A 23482-nucleotide genomic window follows, 5' to 3' on the forward strand; every position below is an offset into this window, starting at 1 on the left:
CTTTTTTTTTTTTCTGGAGACAGAGTCTCACTCTGTCACCTAGGCTGGAGTGGAGTGGCATGATTTCGGCTCACTGCAAGCTCCGCCTCCTGGGTTGAAGCGATTCTCCTGCCTCAGCCTCCGGAGTAGCTGGGATTACAGGCGCCCACCACCACGCCCGGCTAATTTTTGTGTTTTTAGTAGAGACAGGGTTTCGCCATATTGGCCAGGCTGGTCTCAAACTCCTGACCTCAAGTGATCTGCCCGCCCTGGCCTCCCAAAGTGCTGGGATTACAGGCGTGAGCCACCGCGCCTGGCCCAGGACATGAATTTTGTAGGAACAGAATTCAACCCCTAACAGGATCCTCTGCTAGGAGAGCAAACACCTGTGAGACCTTAGGGGTCCTGACAGGCCCTGCAGGACACGAACAGCAAATCACTCCTAAACTAAAGGTCAGCTCCAGCCAGGATGCACTACTGCCCCTTCCAGAGTGATGCAAGAGTCGATGTCATCAGCTTGCTACCAGGTGGCTGGTCGGTCTCCTCAGGGAATGCCGTTATATCAGGGGCTCAGCATTGATCTCTGTCGCAGGCAGGTTGGACATTCCACAGCAGTGGTAGCTACCCAGCCGTGGGAGTGGGCGCCCCTTCTTTCAGGCCCATGCACAGCCTCCATCCCTGCCACCACGGCTGCTGTGTTCATGGGCCCTGTGCCATGTACAGGTGACCAGTGGCAGAGGCTGGCTGACATCCACTGGCTGTGTCAGCATGTCTCTCTGGCTGTCTGCTGTCTATGATACATGCTCTCAGTGGGAGTTAATATGGGATGCAGAAATCTCCACACTCCAGCTACTCCCTCAGGTCCATCCTTCTTCCCAAACATCCTTGTCCCTAACCTTCCAGTCTTCATTCCCCAGGGCCCCTGACCACCAGGCTTGTCACTAACCCCAGCCTGGGATCCCACAGCTGGCCTGATCTTGGGCTGCTTTTCTTTCCACGTAAAGGTGATGACCAGACCCATGGCCCAAAGCTCCGCCCGTGGGAAGGCTTTCTCCCTGGTTGGGGCTGAAGTGCAGCAGCGGGCCACTTTCGGTGTGTGCCCACATAGCATGCTAACCTTGCCACGAAAGCAGGCCGGCCTTTCCTCCTTCTTCTGCTGGGCATAAGTACCCATCCCCCTTTATAGTCATCATGTGAGCAGACACAGACACGGTGCGACAGGGGTAGAGGGACAGGAGTCCGAGCCACCACATGTGGCCGCATGTACCCTCTGACCCCATCTCAGGACCTCCTGGGTCTCAGGCCTCATGATGGTCACTTCTGGGCAGCACGATCACCTTGTGTCCCTCGTCAGAAGCTCTGTCTCTGCTGGGACCCCATAGCGTCCCAGGAGCTGCTTTTTCAAACAGAGTATAATTATCTGCTGCAGATGGCCCCGCCTGACCCCAGAACTCTCGTATCTATGTTGCGATTTTCCTCTTGGGATTTGCCATAAACTCCACCCAGCATCTTTTCCCACCCCAGACACTTCAAGGATATGCCAAGTCACACATTCCCCAGGTTGGATTCACAGGCCATCCCTGGTGGGTAATGTACCAGTCCTGAGGTGTCCATAGAGCTGCAGGCTCCACAGCCCATACCTTCTGCAGGGCCCTTTCCTGCCCAGGGCCCCTCCATGCCGGCAGCCTCCTGTGTGGTTTGATAAACATATTGGAGCAGTCAGTATTCCTAGGCGTGGAACATGCTGCCTCCAGAACCCTGAGGCCTCCACGGCACAATGCTTCCTTCCTAGTGGTGGGAGGGGTGAGATATAATAATTGGTCCTTTAAAGAGGATGTCCTGGCATGCCCCACTGCAAGGGTCCCCTCAAATATCACAGATGTGGCAGGTCCCTGAATCTCTACAGGCTGAGTTTCTCACCTTCTGCAGTGTGTGTGCCTCACCAATGCCTTGCTACTTCTTGCGTGTCTGGTCCTATTAATGTATTGTTGTGATAGCTAATATCAGGCCCTTGTCCCCACACCACCAGTTAGCTGATGCAGGCTGCCTCTGGGAAGGGCACAGAGCCTTGACCAAGGCAATTGCCTTCTGGGAAGGGCACAGCCTAGAAAGGGACTCAGCTGTGAGCCATTTCAGCCTCCGACATTCCTGGAGGCTGGGGGAACAAGCGCCTCCACCACAAAAGGGATCTGGGCAACACAGCACTGCATCTACCCTCGATGGAAAGTGGGGCACAGGACCATAGGCAAGTGTTTCAGAGCGACTAGAACCTCCTATAGAGAGTGCCAGGCTGGGCATGGTGGCTCACACCTATAATCCCAGCACTTTGGGAAGCCAAGGCCAGCAGATCACTTGAGGTCTGAAGTTCGAGACCAGCCTGGCCAACATGGTGAAACCCTGTCTCTACTAAAAATACAAAAATTAGCCACGCCTGTAATCCCAGCTACTCAGGAGGCTGAGGCACAAGAGTCGCTTGAAACTGGGAGGCTGACGTTGCAGTGAGCAGAGATCGCACCACCGCACTCCAGCCTGGGCGACAGAGCGAGACTCGATCTCAAAAAAAAAAAAGTACCAAGGAGACTGTAGCACCAGCATGAACTAAGAATCCTCTATGAGCTTTTGAGAAGCCACAGCTGCAGCAGAAAGAACAAAGAATGAGGGTGGGCCCTTTGCTTGGGTAAAAGGTATTGTGTTAACTGAGAACCAAGAGGAAACAAAATTATTCACCTGCTATTTTTGCTTCTGGCTTCACTGTCAAAGAAACTGGCCAGACAGGAAAGAATAGACGGAATGAACAGTAGAGGGGCCTGCTGGCATGAGCTCTCACCTCCAAGGCTAGAAGACTTTGCAGACTTGACCGTGGAGCCAGCCCCTGTAAGATCTGAGAAATCAGAGAAGGGAGTGGAGGGTGCTGGAGAAGGGCCAGGCAACTACGGAGCAGGTCGGGGTCCTCATGTCACGACTTTCTCCAGCTTGACTCATGATGTATAGAATCCATTAACCAGGACCCAGAGGATCATTTAGAGTTTAGGGAGATTTGCTAGGAATGGAGACTGAGTTAAAAAAGCACTAGGGAGTTTCATCCTACACTCATCTATTGAGCCAGCCACCAGTTTGTGTGTGTGTGTGTGTGTGTGTGTGTGTGCGTGTGTGTGTGTGTGTGTGTGTGTGCGCGTGTCCAACCGGGAGACTCAGCTGATACTGCTTCCTTGTGATTTAATACACCTTCCTTTGATCTCTGCTGTCCCCATTATCCCAGGAAAATCCAGAGTAGCTTCCAGTCCATTCTCATTAATCCACTGGATCTGAAGTTTAGAGAGGTTCCCCTTCCCTCCAGCCTCCTTCTTGGCCCAACAGAGGAGCACCCCACCACCCTCCATCAGCTGCTCAAAACCCACAAGGGAAAAATCCCGACAGGTCCGTTCCAGGAGGTAGTGGAGCTACCCTCAGGTTCCATTAAGTCATATCAGAAGGCTGAGTGTAGAAATGACACTAAGAGGGGTTCCTTCTGGAGGGAAAGGGTTCAAGATGAAAAGCTTTACAGAAGGTTCTCCATCTAATTATGAAGATTAAGAGCACTGGTGGACCTAGGAAGATGAAGAATGGAGAGTGGGAAACCAGCAGAGATTTCAGGAAATGTGTAGGGGCATCTTCATCGTTCAAAGCACCGGAGAGACAAAGATTATCAGACTGTGGTCCCTGCCCTTAAGGAGCCCTGGCTACAGGTGACACAAACTGAGAAGAGTTGGTGTCTATTAAAAGTGAGAAGGCAGCTCTGTCTGATAGAGCATATTGCAAGCCATGTGTGTTTTAGATTTGCTAGTAGCCACATTTTTAAAAAGTCCAAAGATTGGGCCGGGCGCAGTGGCTCACGCCTGTAATCCCAGCACTTTGGGAGGCTGAGGTGGGCGGATCACGAGGTCAGGAGATCGAGACCATCCTAGCTAACACTGTGAAACCCCATCTCTACTAAAAATACAAAAAATTAGCTGGGCAAGGTCGTGGGCCCCTGTAGTCCCAGCTACTCGGGAGGCTGAGGCAGGGGAGTGGCGTGAACCCGGGAGGTGGAGGTTCCAGTGAGCCGAGATCGCACCACTGCACACCAGCCTGAGTGACAGAGCGAGACTCCGTCTGGAAAAAAAAAAAAAAAAGTCCAAAGATTGGCCGGGCACAGGCATGGTGGCTCACACCTGTAATCCTGGCACTTTGGGAGGCTGAGACAGGTGGATCACCTGAGATCAGGAGTTCAAGACCAGCCTGGCCAACATGGTGAAACCTCATTTCTACTAAAAATACAAAAATTAGCCGGACATGGTGGCGGGCACCTGTAGTCCCAGCTACTCAGGAGGCTGAGGCAGGAGAATCTCTGGAACCTGGGAGGCAAAGGTTGCAGTGAGCCAAAACTGTGCCACTGCACTCCAGCCCAGACGACAGAGCGAGACTCCGTCTCAAAAAAAAAAAAACTTCATTTGTATAGCAGTGGGTATCCCCACCTGTAAAAAAAAAATAAAAATAAATAATAAATCAAAAGATGCCAGAGGCCGTGGCTCACGCCTGTAATCCCAGCAATTTGGGAGGCCAAGGCGGGTGGATCACCTGAGGTCAGGAGTTCAAGACCAGCCTGGCCAACATGGTAAAATTCCATCTCTACTAAAAATACAAAAATTAGCTGGGCGTGGTAGCACATGCCTGTAATCTCAGCTACTTGGGAGGCTGAGGCAGGAGAATTGCTTGAACCTGAGAAGCGGAGGTTGCAGCGAGCTGAGATCATTCCACTGTACTCCAGCCTGGGTGACAGAGCAAGACTCTGTCTCAAAAAAATAAAATAAACATTAAAAATAAATAAATAAAATAAAATAGATTTTCCAGCCAGGAGTTCTGTGAAAAAATCTTTGTAAACCCAGAAAAAGAAATGGAGAAAATTGATCGTTAACTGTCCTCTTTCCCTCCACAGTTTTTGGGCCATCCTCATCATAACACACTTCTGTTTTTCTCTTTTCCATTGTCGGATGAGAATGATGTTTTCGACAAGCTAAGTGTCATTGCAGAAGACTCTGAGAGTGGCAAGCAGAATCCTGGTGACAGCTGCAGCCTCGGGACCCTGCCTGGGCAGGGACCCCAGAGCTAGGCTCTGAGAAGGAAACACACTCGGCTGGGCACAATGACGTACTCCATCTCACATCTGCCTCAGTGAGGGATCAGGGCAGCAAACGAGGGCCAAGACCATCTGAGCCAGCCCCACATCTAGAACTCCCAGACCCTGGACTTATCTTAGCCACCAGAGAGCTACATTTTAAAGGCTCTCTTAGCAAAAATACTCCATTTGGGAACTCACTGCCTTATAAAGGTTTACATGATGTTTTCAAAAGTTGGCCACTGAGAGCGTACTTTTCAGCCTCTTATATCACTAAAATAGGATCATGTTTTAATTGTGAGAAACAGGGCCGAGCACAGTGGCTCACGCCTGTAATACCAGCACCTTGGGAGGTCGAGGCAGGGGATCACCTGAGGTCAGGAGTTCAAGACCAGCCTGGCCAACATGGTGAAACCCCGTCTCTACTAAAAATACAAAAATTAGCTGGGCATGATGGCGCATGCCTATAATCCCAGCTACTCGAGTGCCTGAGGCAGGAGAATTGCATGAACCCAGGAGGAGGAGGAGGTTGCAGTGAGCCGAGATAGTGGCACTGCACTCCAGTCTGGGTGACAAAGTGAGACTCCATCTCAAAAAAAAAAAAAAAAAAAAATGTGAGAAACAGAAATATTTAAAATGAGGAATAAGAATGGAGATGTTACGTCTGGTAGATGTAACATTCTACCAGGTTATGGATGGACTGATCTGAAAATCGACCTCAACTCAAGGGTGGTCAGCTCAATGCTATACACAGACTTTTGGATTCTTGGCGGTACTTTGAATTTATTTTTCTACCTATATATGTTTTATATGCTGCTGGTGCTCCATTAAAGTTTTACTCTGTGTTGCACTATATGTGTTCATGATACTATGTGTGTGTCATTGTTAGATACTGCAAAAGCTCTAGTTTGCCATCTTGATGTCCACTCATTCCACGGGTACTTCCTAGACCCTGCCTGCTGTTGACCAGGCACTGTGTTAGGTACTAGGTCTGAGTCATCTGGGAGCTCTCAGTCTAAAGCTTCAAAAACTAGAATTGCAGTCAAGGGCCAGATCTGTTATTAAAAAAAAAAAAGACCTAGAAGTAAAAAGTATAGTTGTGGAAGTTTAAAAAGCCAGGGGACAGGCTTAACAGCAGATTAGACACAGCTGAGACACTGAAACTGACACTGAGCAAAAAAGGGAGTCTCCAGGTACAGTGGCTCACTTCTGTAATCCCAGCACTTTGGGAGGCTGAAGTGGGAGGATCACTTGGGCCCAGGAGTTGAGACCATTCCAGGCAACATGGTGAGACCCCTTCTCTACAAAAAGTTTTAAAATTGGGCATGGTGGCATGTGTCTGTAGTCCCAGCTACTCAGGAAGGGTATTAGGGTTCTCCAGAGAAACAGAACCAATAGAATGAACATAGAGATTTATTTTAAGGAACTGTGGAGGCTGGCAAGTTCAAAAACTGCAGGGCAGACCAACAGGCTAGAGAAGCAGGGAAGAGTGGATGTTTCAGCTTGAGCAAAAGCAGTCTGGAGGCAGAATTAACTCTCTTCCTCAAGGGACCTCAGGCTTCTTTTAAGACTTCAAGTGATAGAAGTGAAACTCACCCACATTACGGTGGGTAATCTGCTTTACTCAAAAATCTATGGATTTAAGTGTTAATCTCATCTTTAAAAATACCTTCACACCAACATCAAGACTAGTGTTTTACCCAATCGGTCTAGCTAGGTTGACACATAAAATTAACCATCATATGGAGGGTAGATCTGTGATTGCTTTTTTGAAATTTTTTCAATGTTTGCTGCATGTATATAGAAATAAAATTTGGCCGGGTGTGGTGGCTCGCGCCTGTAATCCCAGCACTTTCAGGGGCTGAGGCGGGTGGATCACCTGAGGTCAGGAGTTCGAGACCAGCCTAGACAACATGGTGAAACCCCGTCTCTACTAAAAATACAAAAATTAGCCAGGCGTGGTGGTGCACACCTGTAATCCCAGCTACTTGGGAGGCTAAGGCAGGAGAATCACTTGAACCCAGGAGGTAGAGGCTGCAATGAGCCAAGATCATGCCACTGCACTCCAGCCTGGGTGACAGAGCAAGACTCCATCTCAAAATAAATAAATAAATAATAAAATAAATTAATTTTGAAATTGAATTTTAAGACCTTGTTACACTTTTTTAAAGAAAAAAAGTTATTATCCTGGGCACAGTACAGAGAAACAAAAGAATGGAAAATATGAGTGGTTAGGATACGAGACATATGAAGGGTAGAGTGAGATGACCTAACACATGTCGGTTACTAATCAGAGTCCCAGAAGGAGAGGTGAGAGAATACAGCAAAAGCAGCATGCGAGTATTTGAAAAGACAATGGCTGATAAAAGACACCAGTCTACCAATTTAGGAATCTCAACAATTCTCAAGCTGGGCAAATAAGAAGAAATCATATCAGTGTGAAAATGCAGAACACCAAAACCAGAAAAGGCAGGTTACCTTCAAGGGGGAAAAACAACCAAACTTGCAGATGATTTATGAGCCCTAACAGAAGGCAAACAGTGATAGGATACCTTTCATGTGCATTACAAACTTTGTCAATTTAGAAGTGTATATTTTGTAAAAAATGTCTGTCAGGAAAAGGGATAAAGTAAAGACTCAAACAAAACTGTGAGAATTTGACATCAAAACATGTTTATTAGATAAAGATCTAAAGGATTATTTCAGACAGAAGGAAATTGATCCCAGATGGATGCTGTGATATTACGAAGAAATATAGGAAAGAAACTGGTAAATATTCTGGTTAAGCAAACATTGACTCTATAAAACAATAATTTTTTTCTCTTTTTTTCCCGAACGGTGTCATGTCAGATTATAGTTAATAACACACCACATGTTGTACAATAGGTCTCTAGTTTAAATTATTGGGTTTTTTAGTTGTTGTTTTGGAGGGTTTTGCTGACACAATACCTTTGGGAAAAGTGCCACTGAGTCAGAGGCCGTAACAATGTCTTTTCAAAGTTCTCCACTCCTTACCCTCTCCCTTGCATCAGGAAGCCGTGGCAGAGGCACCTGAAGAAGACCTTGGATAGAGAGACCTGGGAATGAATGAGCCACGGCTGGGAACGCAGGTGTGTGTAAGAACTTGGCAGGGTCAGGGGCCTGAGACCTTGACCTCAGCTCCCTCCAGGGACTACAGTGTCCCGGCTGTGCCAAGTCAGGTGTGGGTAGGGAGTCTCCCCATTAGACCTACCAGGCCTTGCAGTTGCCCACAGCCAGGCCTGGAAAATAACATGCAGGATTTTAACCAGAAGCTGGACTTCTCAGCTTCCTGTCTACAGACCCCACCCAGTCATATACGATCGTAGTGAAATATCAGCCACCTGAAATAACCCACCCTTGACTTGCTTGCCCCACTCCAGGTACTGTCACATTTCTCTGGCAAATCACTAAGAGAGTAGATTTTAAGTGTTTTTTAACACAAAAGATGTTAAGTATATGAGGTAATGCGTATGTTAATTAGCTCAATTTACCCATTCCACAATGTATACATATTTCAAAGCATCATGTTGTACGTGATAAATAAATACAATTTTTATTTGTCAATGATAAATAATTTTTTTTTAATTTAAACAATGAGTTTTAAAAACAGCTAAAACACAGGTGGGGGAAATTAAAGTACTTTAAAGTTCTTGTGTTTGGGAGAAGGATAAACACACTGATTAATCTGAGACATAGATAAGTTTAAGTATGTTAAAATTTCTAGAGTAACGTCATTAATAAAGTAGTTTTTCTCAATGGGGAAGGGGGTGAGTTTTGTCCCCCAGCGGACATTCAGCAATGTCTGAAAACATATCTGGCTGCCACAGCTGGAGATGTGCTACTGGCATCTAGTGAATAGAGGTCAGGGAAGCTTCTAAGCATCCTACAATGCACAGGGCAGCCCACACAGCAAAGAATCATCCAGTCCAAAATGTTAATAGTGTAGACACTGAAAACCCCTGTGTGGGAGGAAAAAGTGGAATAAAATTACCCAGTCAGCACCTGGTGCGGTGACTCACACCTGTATCCCAGCACTTTGGGAGGCTGAAGCGGGCAGATCACTTGAGGTCTGGAGTTTGAGACCAGCTTGGCCAACATGGTGAAACTCCATGTTTACTAAAAATACAAAAATTAGCCCGGTGTGGTGGCAGGCACCTGTAATCCCAGCTACTCTGGAGGCTGAGGCAGGAGAATTGCTTGAACAGGGAGATGGAGGCTTCAGTGAGCCGAGATGACGCTACTGCACCCCAGCCTGAGCACCAGAGTGAGACTCCATCTCAAAAAAAAAAAAAAGACCGGGCATAGTGGCTCACGCCTGTAATCCCAGCACTTTGAGAGGCCAAGGTAGGCGAATCACGAGGTCAGGAGATCAAGACCATCCTGGCTAACATGGTGAAACCCCATTTTTACTACAAATACAAAAAATAAGCCGGATGTGGTGGCACATGCCTGTAGTCCCAGCTACTTGGGAAGCTGAGGCAGGAGAATCGCTTGAGCCTGGGAGTCAGAGGTTGCAGTGAGCTGAGATCGTGCCTCTGCATTCCAGCCTGGGCGACAGAGCAAGACTCCATCTCAAAAGAAAAAAAAAAAAATTACCCAGTAAAAGGATTACTTGGACAAGGAAGGAGAGAAAAGAACCTTAAAAAAAAAAAAAAAAAAAAAGGAACAAATACAAAACATAAAGCAACATAATAGAAATGAATCCAAAAGTAAATGGACTAACTTATCCAGCAAAAGATAAGTTATCAGACTATAGTTTTAAAAAATAATAAAGCTTTAGTTTTTTTAAATACCCACCAAAAAAACATAATACAAAATAAAATTTAAGGCACAAAGCATTACTAAAGAAGGACTGCTATATAATCATAAAACGTTTCAGCAGGACACAGCGGCTCACACCTGTAATCTCAGAACTTTGGGAGGCCAAGGCGGGCAAATCACGAGGTCAGGAGTTCAAGACCAGCCTGACCAATATGGTGAAACCCTGTCTCTACTAAAAATACAAAAATTAGCTGGGCATGGTGGCACATGCCTGTAATCCTAGCTACTCAGGAAGCTGAGGCAGGAGAATCGCTTGAACCCAGGAGGCAGAGGTTGCCGTGAGCCAAGGTCGCACCATTGCACTCCAGCCTGAGTGACAGAGCAAGACTCCATCTCAAAAAAAAAGTTTCAGTTCACCAGGAAGGTGAAGCAGTTGTAAATGTATATGCACTTAACAACATAGCTTCAAAATAGATCAAAATGGACAAAATTATAAGAAGAATTAGACAAATTCACCATTATATTAATATAGTAATGATAGCTGGCATTTGTGTAGCATTGACAATAAGCCAGACACTATACTAAGCAGTTTCCAGTTCTGTTGTCTATTGAATCTAAGATGCCATCAATTGTAAGATTCACCATTAGTATTTGAACCACTGCGGAAAAAAGGAAAACGTCACTTAAGCTATGCCTCAGTATCAACTGTAAGACACATCTAAATGTCGGAGCTGTTAAAGTGCACTTGTGTGTGTGGAGAGAGAGAGACAGAGAGAGAAAGCAAATATGGTGAAGCATTAATAGTGATTCTAGATGAAGGGTATCTGGGCATTAAATTTTTCTAAAGGTTTAAAGTTTTCAAAATAAAAGTTGGGGAAAATTATAATGAATATACAAATGCTTACAAATAGTCATCATTCGAACATGTATTCAGTCCCCATATGTGTTCAAAACACACAGCATTTTCTCAAAATGAGCGCTGATAATGGGTCTTTGTCTCAGAAAAAGAAATCTGTTTGGGAATCTCACTTTCATTTTGCTACTTAACCTTAGAAGCGGTCTTGTTTCGGTATCTTTCTGTCTGATAGGGAACATTTCCACCCCAGTCTGAAAGGGAGGGTGTTACGGGGTGACATCTATAGGAGGGGACACTGCCTGTGCTGAGTAGTGGCTCCCAAACAGCCAGGAACCGCTGAGCACTGTGTTCAGGTGTGCAGGGTCCAGACCAGCTGATACATGAGATGGGCTGAGCCCGTGTCCCTCACCAGCATTTGCAGGGCCTACTTGAAGAGATGCAGAGAACAGTAGGGCTGATGGCATTCACACAGCACCACGAGGATGCTGGTGAGGACACTGGGGAATCAGCGCCCGCTTAGTTCCTTTTTATTTGCATTCCTGAAATAGGCACTCAGAGGCCTTTTCTCACCAGGAGAGTTTCTCTTTCCATATCACAGAACTATGTGAGGTCTAGGACATAGACAACAACAGTTGTCTTCTTAAATGTACTTGATTTGTTTTTCTTTTTAGGTAAGTCATAATATGGACAAAGGTATCATGTATGAAGTGCTTACTATGTGCCAGACTTTGTGATAAATACATATAATCTTTCATTTAGTCTTTGTGGTTTGAACCTTCCACAGGAACCTCTGAAACCACATAACAAAAGCCTGAGGCAACCACGGGGGCTGTGCTAAGAGCTCATGGCAGATGTGTGGCCTGTGCCCTGCTGGTACTCAGGGTGGATTTCCAGTCTCTGGGCTGGAGCCCCACTGAGTTGGGAGGATGTGGGTAACACATTTAATCTGCCGAAGCTGCAAATTTTGCAGCCAGTGATATAGGAGTTAAAAAAGAAATTATTTAGGCAGTTAGTAAGGATAAAAGAGTTCTTGGTGGAATTTTCTTTTAATAAAAAAGCAGCCCCCAAAACATTTCTAACAAAAAGCAGCCTGAAAAATCAAGCTGCAAGCATAGACAAGCAAGCTGGAAGCTTGCACAGGTGAATGCGGCAGCTGTGCCAATAGAAAAGGGATACCTGGAAGCCAGGTACATCCAATATGGAGGTTCCTCATGTGTGCAGGTGTTATGGTGCTGGCCAGGTAGAGACCGCATCTGCAGAATAAAAGATTAGGGTGGGATGGCCAGCCTCTTTGTGGGCTGTGTAAATGGCACAGCTGGCCCAACCAATCCACCATGCCCTATATAAATCAAACACTGCCTCTTCAAGCTCGTCTATAAAACCAACCGTATCTTGCCGCAAACCCGGAAACCCACTCGGACCCCCTCCCTCTGCACAAGGAAGCTCTCTCTTCTTTCTTTCAACTACTAAACTTCTGCTGTTAAACCCAGTTTTTGTGTGTCCATGTCTTCGATTTCCTTTGTCCGTGTCTTCAATTTCCTTAGCATAAGACAATGAAGCTTGGGTATTTCCCCAGACAAAGGATGCCACTTCACCAGGAAGTGACTAAGGGAAGAACTCCACCTGTGGGAAAATGTCCAAGAATTCCGGGACCAGAAGGGGTTTCAGCAGAGCATTTGTGGGCCACCAATCAGACATTCTAGCAGAAAACATACGTCCAGTTGGTTTGAAAGATTCCCTGAGGGGAAGACAGTGTAAGCCATCCTCACCCCCTTCCACCCTTCCTCCTCGCTCTTTCTGGCTGCCTCGCCTTGTTGAAAATATCTCACTTCCTTGTGGGGCTCCTGCCCCTCCCCTAACATACCTCCCACACCCATCCCCAGACTGGTTTAGCCTCCAGGGCACTTTTGTTCCTTCCCCTCACAACTATGGGTCTCAGCCGTAGCTGCACACTGTGGCCATCAGGAGAGCTTTAGAAATGTGGATGCCCAGGCCTTACCATGACCAATGAATTTCAGCTCTCTGCGGAGGGATTCTTGCATCAGCATTTTTTAAAGCTCCTAGGTGATTCCAGCGTGCAGTCAAGGTGGAGAACAGCTGCTGTAGCAGAGCAGTTATGATAGATTGAAAGGACGTGCTTACCTGCACTTCTTTGTGACCTTCTGTTATCTGGCTTTCAAAGGGGTCACTTTCTTTTAATACGCAGCTAACTGACTCCACTCATTACCTTGTGCCTCCACAGGAAGATTTCTTTCCTGAGGGGTTGTGAGTGTCTCTGGGAAACGTGGCCCAGGAATGCATCCTTACCATGCACTTCAGGCTTCTCGGCTGCTCACCACTGACCACCTGGGAAGCAATTCTCCAAGTTGCTACCCCTTTCTTTATGCCTAATAGATAATCCTAAGTAGCTGGTACAAAGAAATATTTGTTGAATTAATGGATAATAAAAAATGATGGCTGGGTGTGGTGGCTCACCCCTGTAATCCCAGTACTTTGGGAGGCCGAGGCGGGTGGATCACCTGAGGTCAGGAGTTTGAGACCAGCCTGATTAACATGGTGATACCCCGTCTCTACTAAAAATACAAAAAATTAGCCAGGCATAGTGGCAGGTGCCTGTAATCCCAGCTACTCAGGAGGCTGAGGCAGAAGAATTGTTTGAACCCGGGAGGCGGAGGTTGCAGTGAGCCGAGATCGCGCCACTGCGCTCCAGCCTGGGTGACAAGAGGGAAACTCCATCTCAAAAAAAAAAAAAAAGGTAAACAAAAGCCTTCTTGGGATACATGACAATTACACATGCAGATTAAACAGAGAGCTGTAAGTTAACAAATCACCATAAAACATATGCAAGCGAAAACAAAAATAAATATGCGAGGTAAAAGAAAGCAGTAATGTTCTGTACAGGATATCCGGATGCTACAGTCTGGATGTTTGTGCCTCTCCAAAATTCGTATGTAGAAATCTTTAGGAGGTGGTGAATGGGATTAATGACCTCATAAAAGAGGAGCTGCCCATCTCTTCCACCATGTGAGGACACAGAGAAGGCGCCACCTATGAGGACAGGCCCTCACCAGACACTCAATCTGCTGATGCCATTCTCAGAGGTGTTTGAACCAGAGCGACTCCATATTGAATAGGGGCTGGGTAAAATAAGGCTGAAACCTACTGGGCTGCATTCATTGGACAATTTCTGTGGTTTTAAACCATCCAGCTTGTGATCATTTGTTACTTCTGCCACAGGAAACTTAATCCAGCACGGAAAGGCTCCGTTGTTTTACCCTGCCAGTTCTAATATCTTCTTAGTATCTTACTCTTCTCAGCAAGGGACTTACCTGAGAATGACTGGGCATGCTGCCTCACTGTCCCATTTCCTGAACTCTCTAGTTCAGAAAATGCTGTTGCAAATCAACTTCCTTAAAAAACAAACAGGAGGTAAAAAACAAAGTCTATTTTACGAACTAGAGACTCAGAGACTCAACATGATTTTTCTCCCTGAGTCAGGTCCATGTTCTGTCTCCTGACCGCCTCACCACTCCTGTTTGAATCAAGCAGACACCAAACAGTGTCTTTGTTTCCATGCCCATCAGAACTCTTAATTAAACAGCCACTGACTATTGGGCTGGCACTTCATGAGGTCAAATTTATTGCTGTTGGATTGTGATAAAAAAAGATGCCCGGAAGGTTAAAGCTGTGGGAGTAATATCTCGGATCAGGAGGAGTCGTGGCAAGGACAGACTTTAAACTGGGTTGAACAATTCAATAAAAACGGGAAACACAAGCCAGCTGCAGTTCCCCTCCTCTTGGCCTCTGCCTGGGGCCTGCCTGCTACTGGGCTGCCCCTGAGGGTTGCATTGCACAGCTGCCCCGTGGAGCTGATGAGATGCGAGTGATAGCCAACCCTTACTTACTGCTTCCTATGTGCAGGTCTTGTTCTAAGCACTTTTACATTTTCATTTAATTCCCACAGCAACCCAGTTAAGCAGATACTATTATCTGCCTCATTTTTCAGATAAAGAAACTATGGCACAGAGAGGTTCAATCACTTACCTAAGATCACACAGGCAAGAAGTGACAGAGCCAGGACTTGAACCCAAGTGGTGTGGCTCCAGAATCTATCATCTAAGATAGCCACCCATGATCCCCACCTCCTGGTAGCCACACCCTTGAGTAATCCCTTCCTCTTGAGTGTGGGCAGTGCCAATGACCTTCTTCAACCCATGGAAAGTGACACAGGTGACAGGATGCTGTCTTAGATTCCATAGGATTGTAATTCTCGTCTTGCCAGCAGACTCTCTCTGTTGCCTTCTTGGACAGCACACTTGCATGAAGCAAGCTGCCATGTTGGAGAAGTCACATGGCTAGGACCTGAGGATGCCTCCAGCCAACAACGAACAGGGAATCGAGGTCCTCAATCCAACAACAACAGGGATGAGGCACTGTTCTAAAAACAAGAGGCTGGAGTTCAAGATGGACTTTCAGCGATTCCCTGCTCCTCATCCAGGGAGCTGCCAATCAGGCATAAGTCACGCCCCCTCTGCCAGGCAAGAGACTTCTTTCATTTCTAGGGAAACGGAAGCTAGGGGATCCCCCGATGACTGCCCCATGCAGGAGTGCCAAGGCTGGGCCCCCTTGCGTTAACTTCAGGCAACTCTGAATCATCATCCGTCTCCAACTTCTCCCTCTGCCCAATCCTACTTTCCTCACTCCTTTCAAGTGTTGTCCCCAAGAGCATCTCCAGATGAATTTCCCACATGCAAATCTTCCTTCCAGAGTGTGTTTCCAGGGAACCCAGCCTAACCTAGAGACCTTGGGAAGACCTGTTGCAGCAGAGCGATGACAAGAAAGTCTAGACTTCAGGGTATTGAGGAGTGAATGGGAAGGTGTGGAGAAGCTGGTGTACAGCAGGTGTAGCCAACTCCTTTGAGAAGGATGGCTTTTGGGCTCAGAGAAGTGTGACAGTGTCTGGAAGGGGCAAGAAGAAAGTCAAGGGGGGATATTTCAGGTGGATGATATTACACCACCATTGTATACTGTCGCCTGAAGCCTGTAGACAGGAAATGAGGAGTCCGGCTCCTAGTTAGAATCCCAGGGCTGGTTTTTCAGGACTGACCCTGGGCAACTATAAGGCTGTGACAAGGAGGCCTCACAGGGAGGCTCCCTCTCCAGACCAGAAATGGCATAGCCAGTGCACTGCAGTCCCTGGAGGGAGCTGCGGTCAAGGTCTCAGGCCCCTGCTGGCCATGCTCTTACACACACCTGTGTTCCCAGCCCCGCACCTGTGCCCAAGGCCTTCTTCAGGCACCTCAGCTAAGGCCTCCTTCTTCTCAGGGAGTAGGGAAGGGGGGGCCACGAAGACATTGTTATCCTCTCTGACTCAGTTCTTTCCCACTCCTGGCCCTCTCCTCTCTCCCTCCCCCTAGTTTCCGGGTCCATAAAACTACAGAAGCCTCAACAGAGAGATGACCTTCATTCCCACATCTATACCGATTACTTGACCCTTGACTGGAGCTCTGTTGCAGGGAGGGTAGAATCCTCTTGCTTCTGCCCCTGCAGTGAGTGATGAGGGCTTCACTGTTACTTTCTTTTTTTTTTTTTTTTGAGACGGAGTCTTGCTCTGTTGCCCAGGCTGGAATGCAGTGGCACAATCTAAGTTCACTTCGATCTCCACCTCTCGGGTTCAAGCAATTCTCCTGCCTCAGCCTCCTGAGTAGCTGGGACTATAGTTGTGTGCCACCATGCCTAGCTAACTTTTGTATTTTTAGTAGAGACGGGGTTTCACTATGTTGGCCAGGCTGGTATCAAACTCCTGACCTCAAGTGATCCGGCCACCTTGGCCTCCCAAAGTGCTGGGATTACAGGTGTTTCTGTTACTTTCATTTTTGGCTTATTGCTTCAATTAGCCACTCTCTCCAGCTTAGCTGAGCCCTTGACAGACGCATTGCTGACACCCATGAGAGAAGGCCTGATATCCCTGGAAAGGACATGAGAGAAGTGACCAGACCTACAGCCCCCACTCTGGCCTTTGGCAGAAGGAGGGATACTCCCAAGGTTGTCACTGGAGAGAACACAGGCCAGGGACAGTCAGGTGATCCGACTAAGGGGGTCGGGGTTAAGGAAGCCTGGTGTCTCCTATGTTCCTGGCAAAGTATAGGTCATCAACAAAGGGAGGGAAGAGAGGGGCTTGGGAGGAAATGAGTAGATGGAGCAGCTCCCTAGGGGAATGAGAAAGTAAGCCCACCTGACAAGGCAGAGGGCTGATGGGGCAGTGCCACGACCTGCTAGAAAACCAGTGACAGAAAAGCTGCAAGGTGCCCAGCTTGGTGACCAGCCAGTAGCAGGGTCTGCAAGATGGCTGGCTCCTGCGTCCCAGCACAATGAGCATTTCTGCCACAGTGGGGACAGCACAGCGCTGTTGGCCAGGAAGGGGGCTGAAGAAGAGCCCTCCCAGGGGGAATGTTGGCACTGTTGCTCTGTTTCTAGTTTCCACAGCAGTCTGGAGGAAAAAAGGACCCAGCCTGAAGATGCATCAAAAAGTGATTGATGCTAGCCCAGTTGAACAGCCAAAGCCTGAAGGCAGGGAAATTCAAACACCAAGTCAGCCAGCAAAGTACAAGCCATGCTGACATGGCCTGCTGAGCCATCAATTCTTTACCGCTGATCCAGCCAATATCCATCCAGAGATTACACACCATCCCTCAAGGTGCAATTGCGGTTTCTTTTTCTTCTGGTTCTTTCTACAGCACCAGCTAACAGAGCATCACTGATACTGTTTTCCTGAAAGCTTGCAAGGATCCCAAATGGGCCGCCCTGAAAGGCCCCCGCCTTGGAGTATGCGCACTCTCCTGGGGACTTTGTGAGTCCCCCAGCTCCCAAGTATACACAGAGCCAGATCTACAGTAGCAGAGGCCTCATCATTGCAGGTCTGAATGGCCAAGAAGAAATAAAATTGCTGTTTCGGTTGACTGAATTGATCAGCACTTTCGTAATCAGTTAAACCAAGCCAGGTCCTTCTTCAAATGGCTTTAATTGGTGGCATCACAAACACTATGTAATTAGTCATTGTCTTGTCTCAGGCTCTACTGTCAAGATAAGACATTCAAACAGCATTATTTTCCTAAAGATCATAAGACTAAGGACACAAAAAAAGCAAAACTGACTGGTTAGAGCCAATAACCTCCACAGTTCCTTACATAATGAGCAAAGGCTGTCCAAAAAAGATAAAGAGCCTATTCTATTCTATGTGGATAAGGCCTCGTGGGAGGAAGTACCGTCTCCTATCCCTGGTTCTGAGTCTTCAACTGTTTTTGTTGATGTTTTGAGATAGAGTCTTCCTTTGTCACCCAGGCTGGAGTGGCATGATCTCAGCTCACTGCAGCTTCCACCTCCCCAGGCTCAGGTGATTATCCCACTTCAGCTTCTGGAGTAGCAGGAACTACAGATGCACACCACCACAACAGGCTAATTTTTTTTTTTTCTTTTTGTAGAGACAGGGTTTCGCCATGTTGCCCAGGCGGGTCTTAAACTCCTAAGCTCAAGCGATCCTCCCACCTCGGCCTCTGAAAGTGCTGGGATTACGGGCATGAGCCACCACGCCCGGCCCTTCAACTGTTAACCTGTATTGATCACCCACACTGGTAAGCAAAGGTCACTCTGACTTCCTAGGTTATGATCTATCAATAGGTCAGAGTCTTAGCGGGAAACCCATGACACACTCCAACAGAGTAACTGAGAAAGGCATAATGAAGGATCTTATTGTAGCAGCATAGGCAGGGTGAAGGGAAACCAAAAAACAATACAGTAGCAATAGTGGGAAGCTCACTAGCTCTAGGCCTGTTGGGGGGCAAGGGAGGAGCCATTACCCTGGAGAGCACAGGGGTCAGCCACACAGCCCACTAATGGAGACCCTGCAGGAAGGGAGCACACCTCATCGTCCCCCACCCTCTGATCTTGGGCTGATGCCTCCCACTGGTGGAACGCACCCAAAGTCAGAGGGTAAAGGACTCTGCTGATGCATTTTTTTTTTAATTTTTAATTGTTTTTGAGATGGAGTCTTGCTCTGTTGCCCAGGCTGGAGTGCAGTGGCGCAATCTTGGCTCACTGCAATCTCCACCTCCCAGGTTCAATTGATTCTCATGCCTCAGCTTCCCAAGTAGCTGGGATTACAGGTGCCCAAGACCACACCCAGCTAATTTTTGTATTTTTAGTAGAGTAAGTGTTTTACCATGTTAGCCAGGCTGGTCTCGGACCTCTGACCTCAAGTGATCTGCCCACCTCGTCCTCCCAAAGTGCTGGGAATACAGGCATGAGCCACCACACCCACTTTTGATGCATTTTATACAAGAAGTCTCCCAGGGCATGGAACAGGGCAGGCCCAGAGAAGAAGGGATCTGGAGGGGCAGATGGAAGGCCTCCAGCACCCAGGGAAGCAATATGAGAAAAAGAATATAAGAACAGAGACTGTGACAAAGCAAATTTAGATTCACAAAATTGACATTTTTATAAAAAGGTTTTTGGAGGTTTATACTGAAAAGTTTTGTAACTATTATATTAATGTGTATCAGATTTGTAAGGTGTTCAGACCATTTTAAAATATCCATTTGGCTTATAATTTTCATTACATTTTTAGTTTGAAAGAGTTTAATTGATTAAATTTTTAATCATTGTTTAAATACTCGAGGAACCCTAATTTGTAAAATTCTAGTTTTTGATATAATAGTTATCTGAGCCGAATGTGAATTTACATCATTGGGTTTTTAGGGGGTGGGGTTGTTTGGAGTGCAGTGGTGCGATCATGGCTCACTGCAGCCTGGACCCCACTGGGACCCAGCGATCCTCCTGCCTCAGCCTTCCAAGTAGCTGGGACTACAGGTTTGTGCCACCATGCCCAGATAATTTTTTTTACTTGCTTTGTAGAGATGGGGTCTTGCTTTGTTGCCCAGGCTGGTCTTGAACTCCTGGGCTCAAGCAATCCTCCTGCCTTGACTTTCCAAAACGCTGGGAGTCACCACACCCAGCCCAACAACATTCTTAGCTGTTTAAAAACAACGATTTAGTGTGGGTTCCCTTCAGTGTGTAAAAATTATTAAAATCGGGTAAGTTTAGCATCTGTGGGAGCCAGGAGGGAGCTAAGCACCTGGTAACCTTCCACTTCTTCTTTCCCTAATTTAGATCATGTCACTCCTCTGCTAAAATCTCCATCATGGCGTCCTATCTGGCCCAGAATAAAGCCCAAATCCTTGCCAGAGGCTGCAGGCCCCACTGACTACTGCCCTGCTCTCCATTCCTCTGCACCCCTTCTCTCCTCATTCTGCAGGGGCTCAGCCTCCTTGCTGTGCTTGTGTGGAGACAAAAGTGACCGCATCTTGGATGCTAATCCACCATGTTGACTTGTGATTCACCCCACTCCCTGAAGTCCTCCTGAGTCCTACTTTATTTACTGTCGTTAGTGTAAGAACATGTACTCACTACAAATCCTGCCTTGAGATCAAAGCAACCATAATACTATCACACCAAGTACAGGCTATGACGCACATAGCAGTCTTGCCTGTTCTGGACAGTGGTCTTTCATTGTCTCTTTGGAGTATGTACCCTCTTTCCCTCTAGTATATAATCTCTGGGTCTGAGGGTAACCGTGAGAAATCCCTCTGTCTTGCAGCTGCCCAAGACCATGCTTCTGTCTGTGAGTTCCCCAATAAACCACCCTTTACCGACAAACTGAATTTGTCTTCCTTGTTCTTCGGTTTCTCAGCTCCTTTGGCATTTGGGGGCCTTTTTGCATATAGGGCCCTTTCACAGAACAGCCTGGGATGTGCCAGAGACACATCTGTCTTGGAGCCTGTGCATATGCTCTTCCCTAAGCCTGGAACACTTTCTATTTACACAGCCCTCTCCTTGTGTCATTGCGTCCAGTGTCTCTTCCTTAGAGAGGCCCTCTCCCTCGCTGTCTCTTGTCCCTCTTTCTTTTTCTTCATAGCATGTAGCATTACTTGACATCATAATATTTCAATTCAATTCAACAAATATTTTTTGTTCACACATTTGTCCTTGTCCATACTAGATTGTAGGCTCCAGGAGAGCACAGACATTGTGTATTTCGTTCACTCCTGGATCCTCAGCCCTTAGAACAGTGCTTGGTGCTTAATAGGTGGCTCAAGATCTATTTGTTGAATGCATGGATGTATGAGTGAATGAATGCCCGGGATCTTTAAGTAAATCCGTGGCTGACTCATGCCCAGAGTTCAGGTCTTCTATGTTCCTTTCATTGATAGCTGCACTGCATTCCAGGATTTCCCATCTTTCAGATTCCCAGAAATTATGTATATATATGTACTGTGCCCTCTCAGCTGATGGCTTCCTTTTCCTTTCTTCACAGCTCTCTGGCATCAATTTTTCCACTTCTCAGAAACACTTTGGCCCACAAATTCCCAAAGGAACCTTGTTCTTCATTCTGGAAAACATGATGCCAACATATCAGAATAAAGGACAGATAGGAGCTTTTGCTTCAAAGTGAATCACTTCATGGATGTTAAAGTGTCCTGAAAGATTCTAAACTTCACAACTTTTGATAGTAACTGTACTATATTTGCAACATATTTGCATATATTAATTGTTATATCTGAAAAGCATGAGATTCCTGTTTCATAAAATTAAATGAAGTAAGTTAATATTTTATTGCTAGGTATAAGAACTGCTGATGAGGACATCTATAGAAGTAGAAAATTCTAAATGTCCTACCATCACCAATAAGAAACTTTTGACCATCCCGTAGATACAATACAATCACATGGAAAACTGTATACAATATATTGTATGTGAAGATCCCATGAAAAGAACAGGGACTGTAGGAAATATAATCATCTAAGCTACGGGTAAGAACATCAAGATTCTTTAAAGCAATGGCACTCAAAATGTGTTTCCTAGACCAGCAGCATCAGGACCACATGAAAGCTTAGGAATGCAAACTCTCCAGCCCCACCTCAGGTCTACTGGCTCAGTAACTGTGAGGGAGAAGTCCGTATTTTCATCTATGTTATAACAGGTCCTTGGGTGACTCCAATAAACATTAAAGTTGGCAAACCATTGCCTTTAAGGGTGCATAAGGTGTTAATTTAGTACAAAATTTGCAGTTTCTGTGTTGTTGTGACTTTCTATTTTTGCAGGAGTAGAAAAGTACCCCATTGCAGTAGAGGTAAGTGAATCCAAAACCCCAACAGCAACTGAAGAGGTTCTTTATGACAGCTGGAACCTGCACTCCAGTTGCCCTTGCACGTTTGTGGTTTAACAGTCCCAGAGACAAATCTGCCACTTCTGGCTTGCATCCAACAAAAGTGCAGCTGTTCATCATTAGGAGATGTTGGCTGATGTACATAGACATGTAAGAAAGATTCAAAGCATCATGGATGGATCACCAATAACACCAGTATATGCAAGACCAGAGTAGAGTGTGTGATCCAGGTCCTAGGATTGACAAATGAGGACTCAGTCCCTACTTGGGACGGTGTTTTATTTTGACTTTTTTCTGAAACAGCAGAGAAGCTTACCAAATAATCACAAGGAGATAAGAAAGTGTTTACACTTGTTTCAGTTGCTCTTCACTGGCTCCCTATGACCAACACTCACAATTCTATGACCTTAGCAGTTGCACTGAGAAGTCAGAAGAACCTGCTATCGTGGGTTCATAATCTTTTATTACCTTTCACTGAGAAACAATTTATACTACTAAACAAGACATAAGTTATGATGCTCAAGATTTTAAGTGCCTTTTGAACTAAAAACAAGCAAAAAAATTGTGACCTGCATATAATGTAAATGGTTTGTCTTCAAGTCAAAAGCCACAGGTTTACCTCTGCAGCTTTACTCTTTGCTAAACATTGCTTTCGTGTATTGCTTATGCATGCTTTCTGCATCCCAAAAAGTATATAGAGAATAACAGTTTAAGTCCTCCAGATGAGTTACTACCTCTACTATATGTTTCATCCTCATTACGTGTTTCATTGCTTATTAATATCTGTGTTTTGTAGTGGACTTCATGAGGACAGGTAATGTTACCAACTGAATTGTGTACCCCCAAAATTCACATGTTGAAACCCTAATCCCCAATGTGACTGTATTTGAAATAGGGCCTACAGCAGGTAATTAAGGTTAAATGAGGTCATAAGGGTGGGGCCCTGAATCGATGAGATTAGTGTCCTTATAAGAAGAAACAGCAGATACCTTGTTCTCTCCACCATGAGGACACAGTGAGAATGTAGCCATCTGTGAGCAGGAAGGGAGGCCTCACCAGGAACCAAATGAGCCAGAACCTTAATCTTGAACTTCTCACCCTGCAGAACTGTGAGAAAATAAATTTCTGTTATTTAAGCCACATAGTCTGTGATATTTTGTTATGGCAGCCTGAGCAGACTAATACAGATACCATGTCTATCTTGTCCATTGTCCTATCTTCTGTGTTATAGTCTCTCAAATATATGTTTAGTAAGATGCATCCTAGTTAGAAGGCATTGAACTTGGGCTTAAATAACTGTTGCATCGTGTTACATTTCCAGGATTTTTTCTCTCTTTCATGAACTCTGTGAAGAAATTTTACTTAGAAAAAACTGACACTGTCATTGGCATTACAAGAGGTGCTCTATAGGACTTGTGTGACCCACAGTAGCCCTGCAAAAAAGCCATGTCATCCACTCATGGACAGATTTAAGCTTAAAATTCTTCCAGAGCTTGCAATGAGATATCTC

The 23482-nt window shown here is 46.1% G+C and overlaps 1 protein-coding gene across 6 annotated transcripts in view; it reads left to right on the top strand.

Moving 5' to 3' along the window:
- Positions 1 to 23108, top strand: part of IL10RB (interleukin 10 receptor subunit beta) — a 48165-nt gene extending 25057 nt beyond the window's left edge. For 2 of the 6 annotated variants that reach the window (XM_054468290.2, XM_054468289.2), the window contains one exon: positions 4934 to 5966. In XM_054468290.2, coding sequence (XP_054324265.1) covers positions 4934 to 5107 — 174 coding nt within the window. In that variant the 3' untranslated portion in view covers positions 5108 to 5966. Of the gene's footprint in view, positions 1 to 4933; positions 5967 to 8145; positions 8696 to 18232; positions 18383 to 19916; positions 20463 to 21120 lie in introns of those variants that run through there. The other 4 variants (XR_010125276.1, XR_010125277.1, XM_054468292.2 and 1 more) reach the window with 4 other exon arrangements.
- Positions 23109 to 23482: the final 374 nt, after the last annotated feature.

Source organism: Pongo pygmaeus, chromosome 22, assembly GCF_028885625.2.
Source record: "Pongo pygmaeus isolate AG05252 chromosome 22, NHGRI_mPonPyg2-v2.0_pri, whole genome shotgun sequence".
Classification (NCBI taxonomy): Eukaryota; Metazoa; Chordata; class Mammalia; order Primates; family Hominidae; genus Pongo; species Pongo pygmaeus.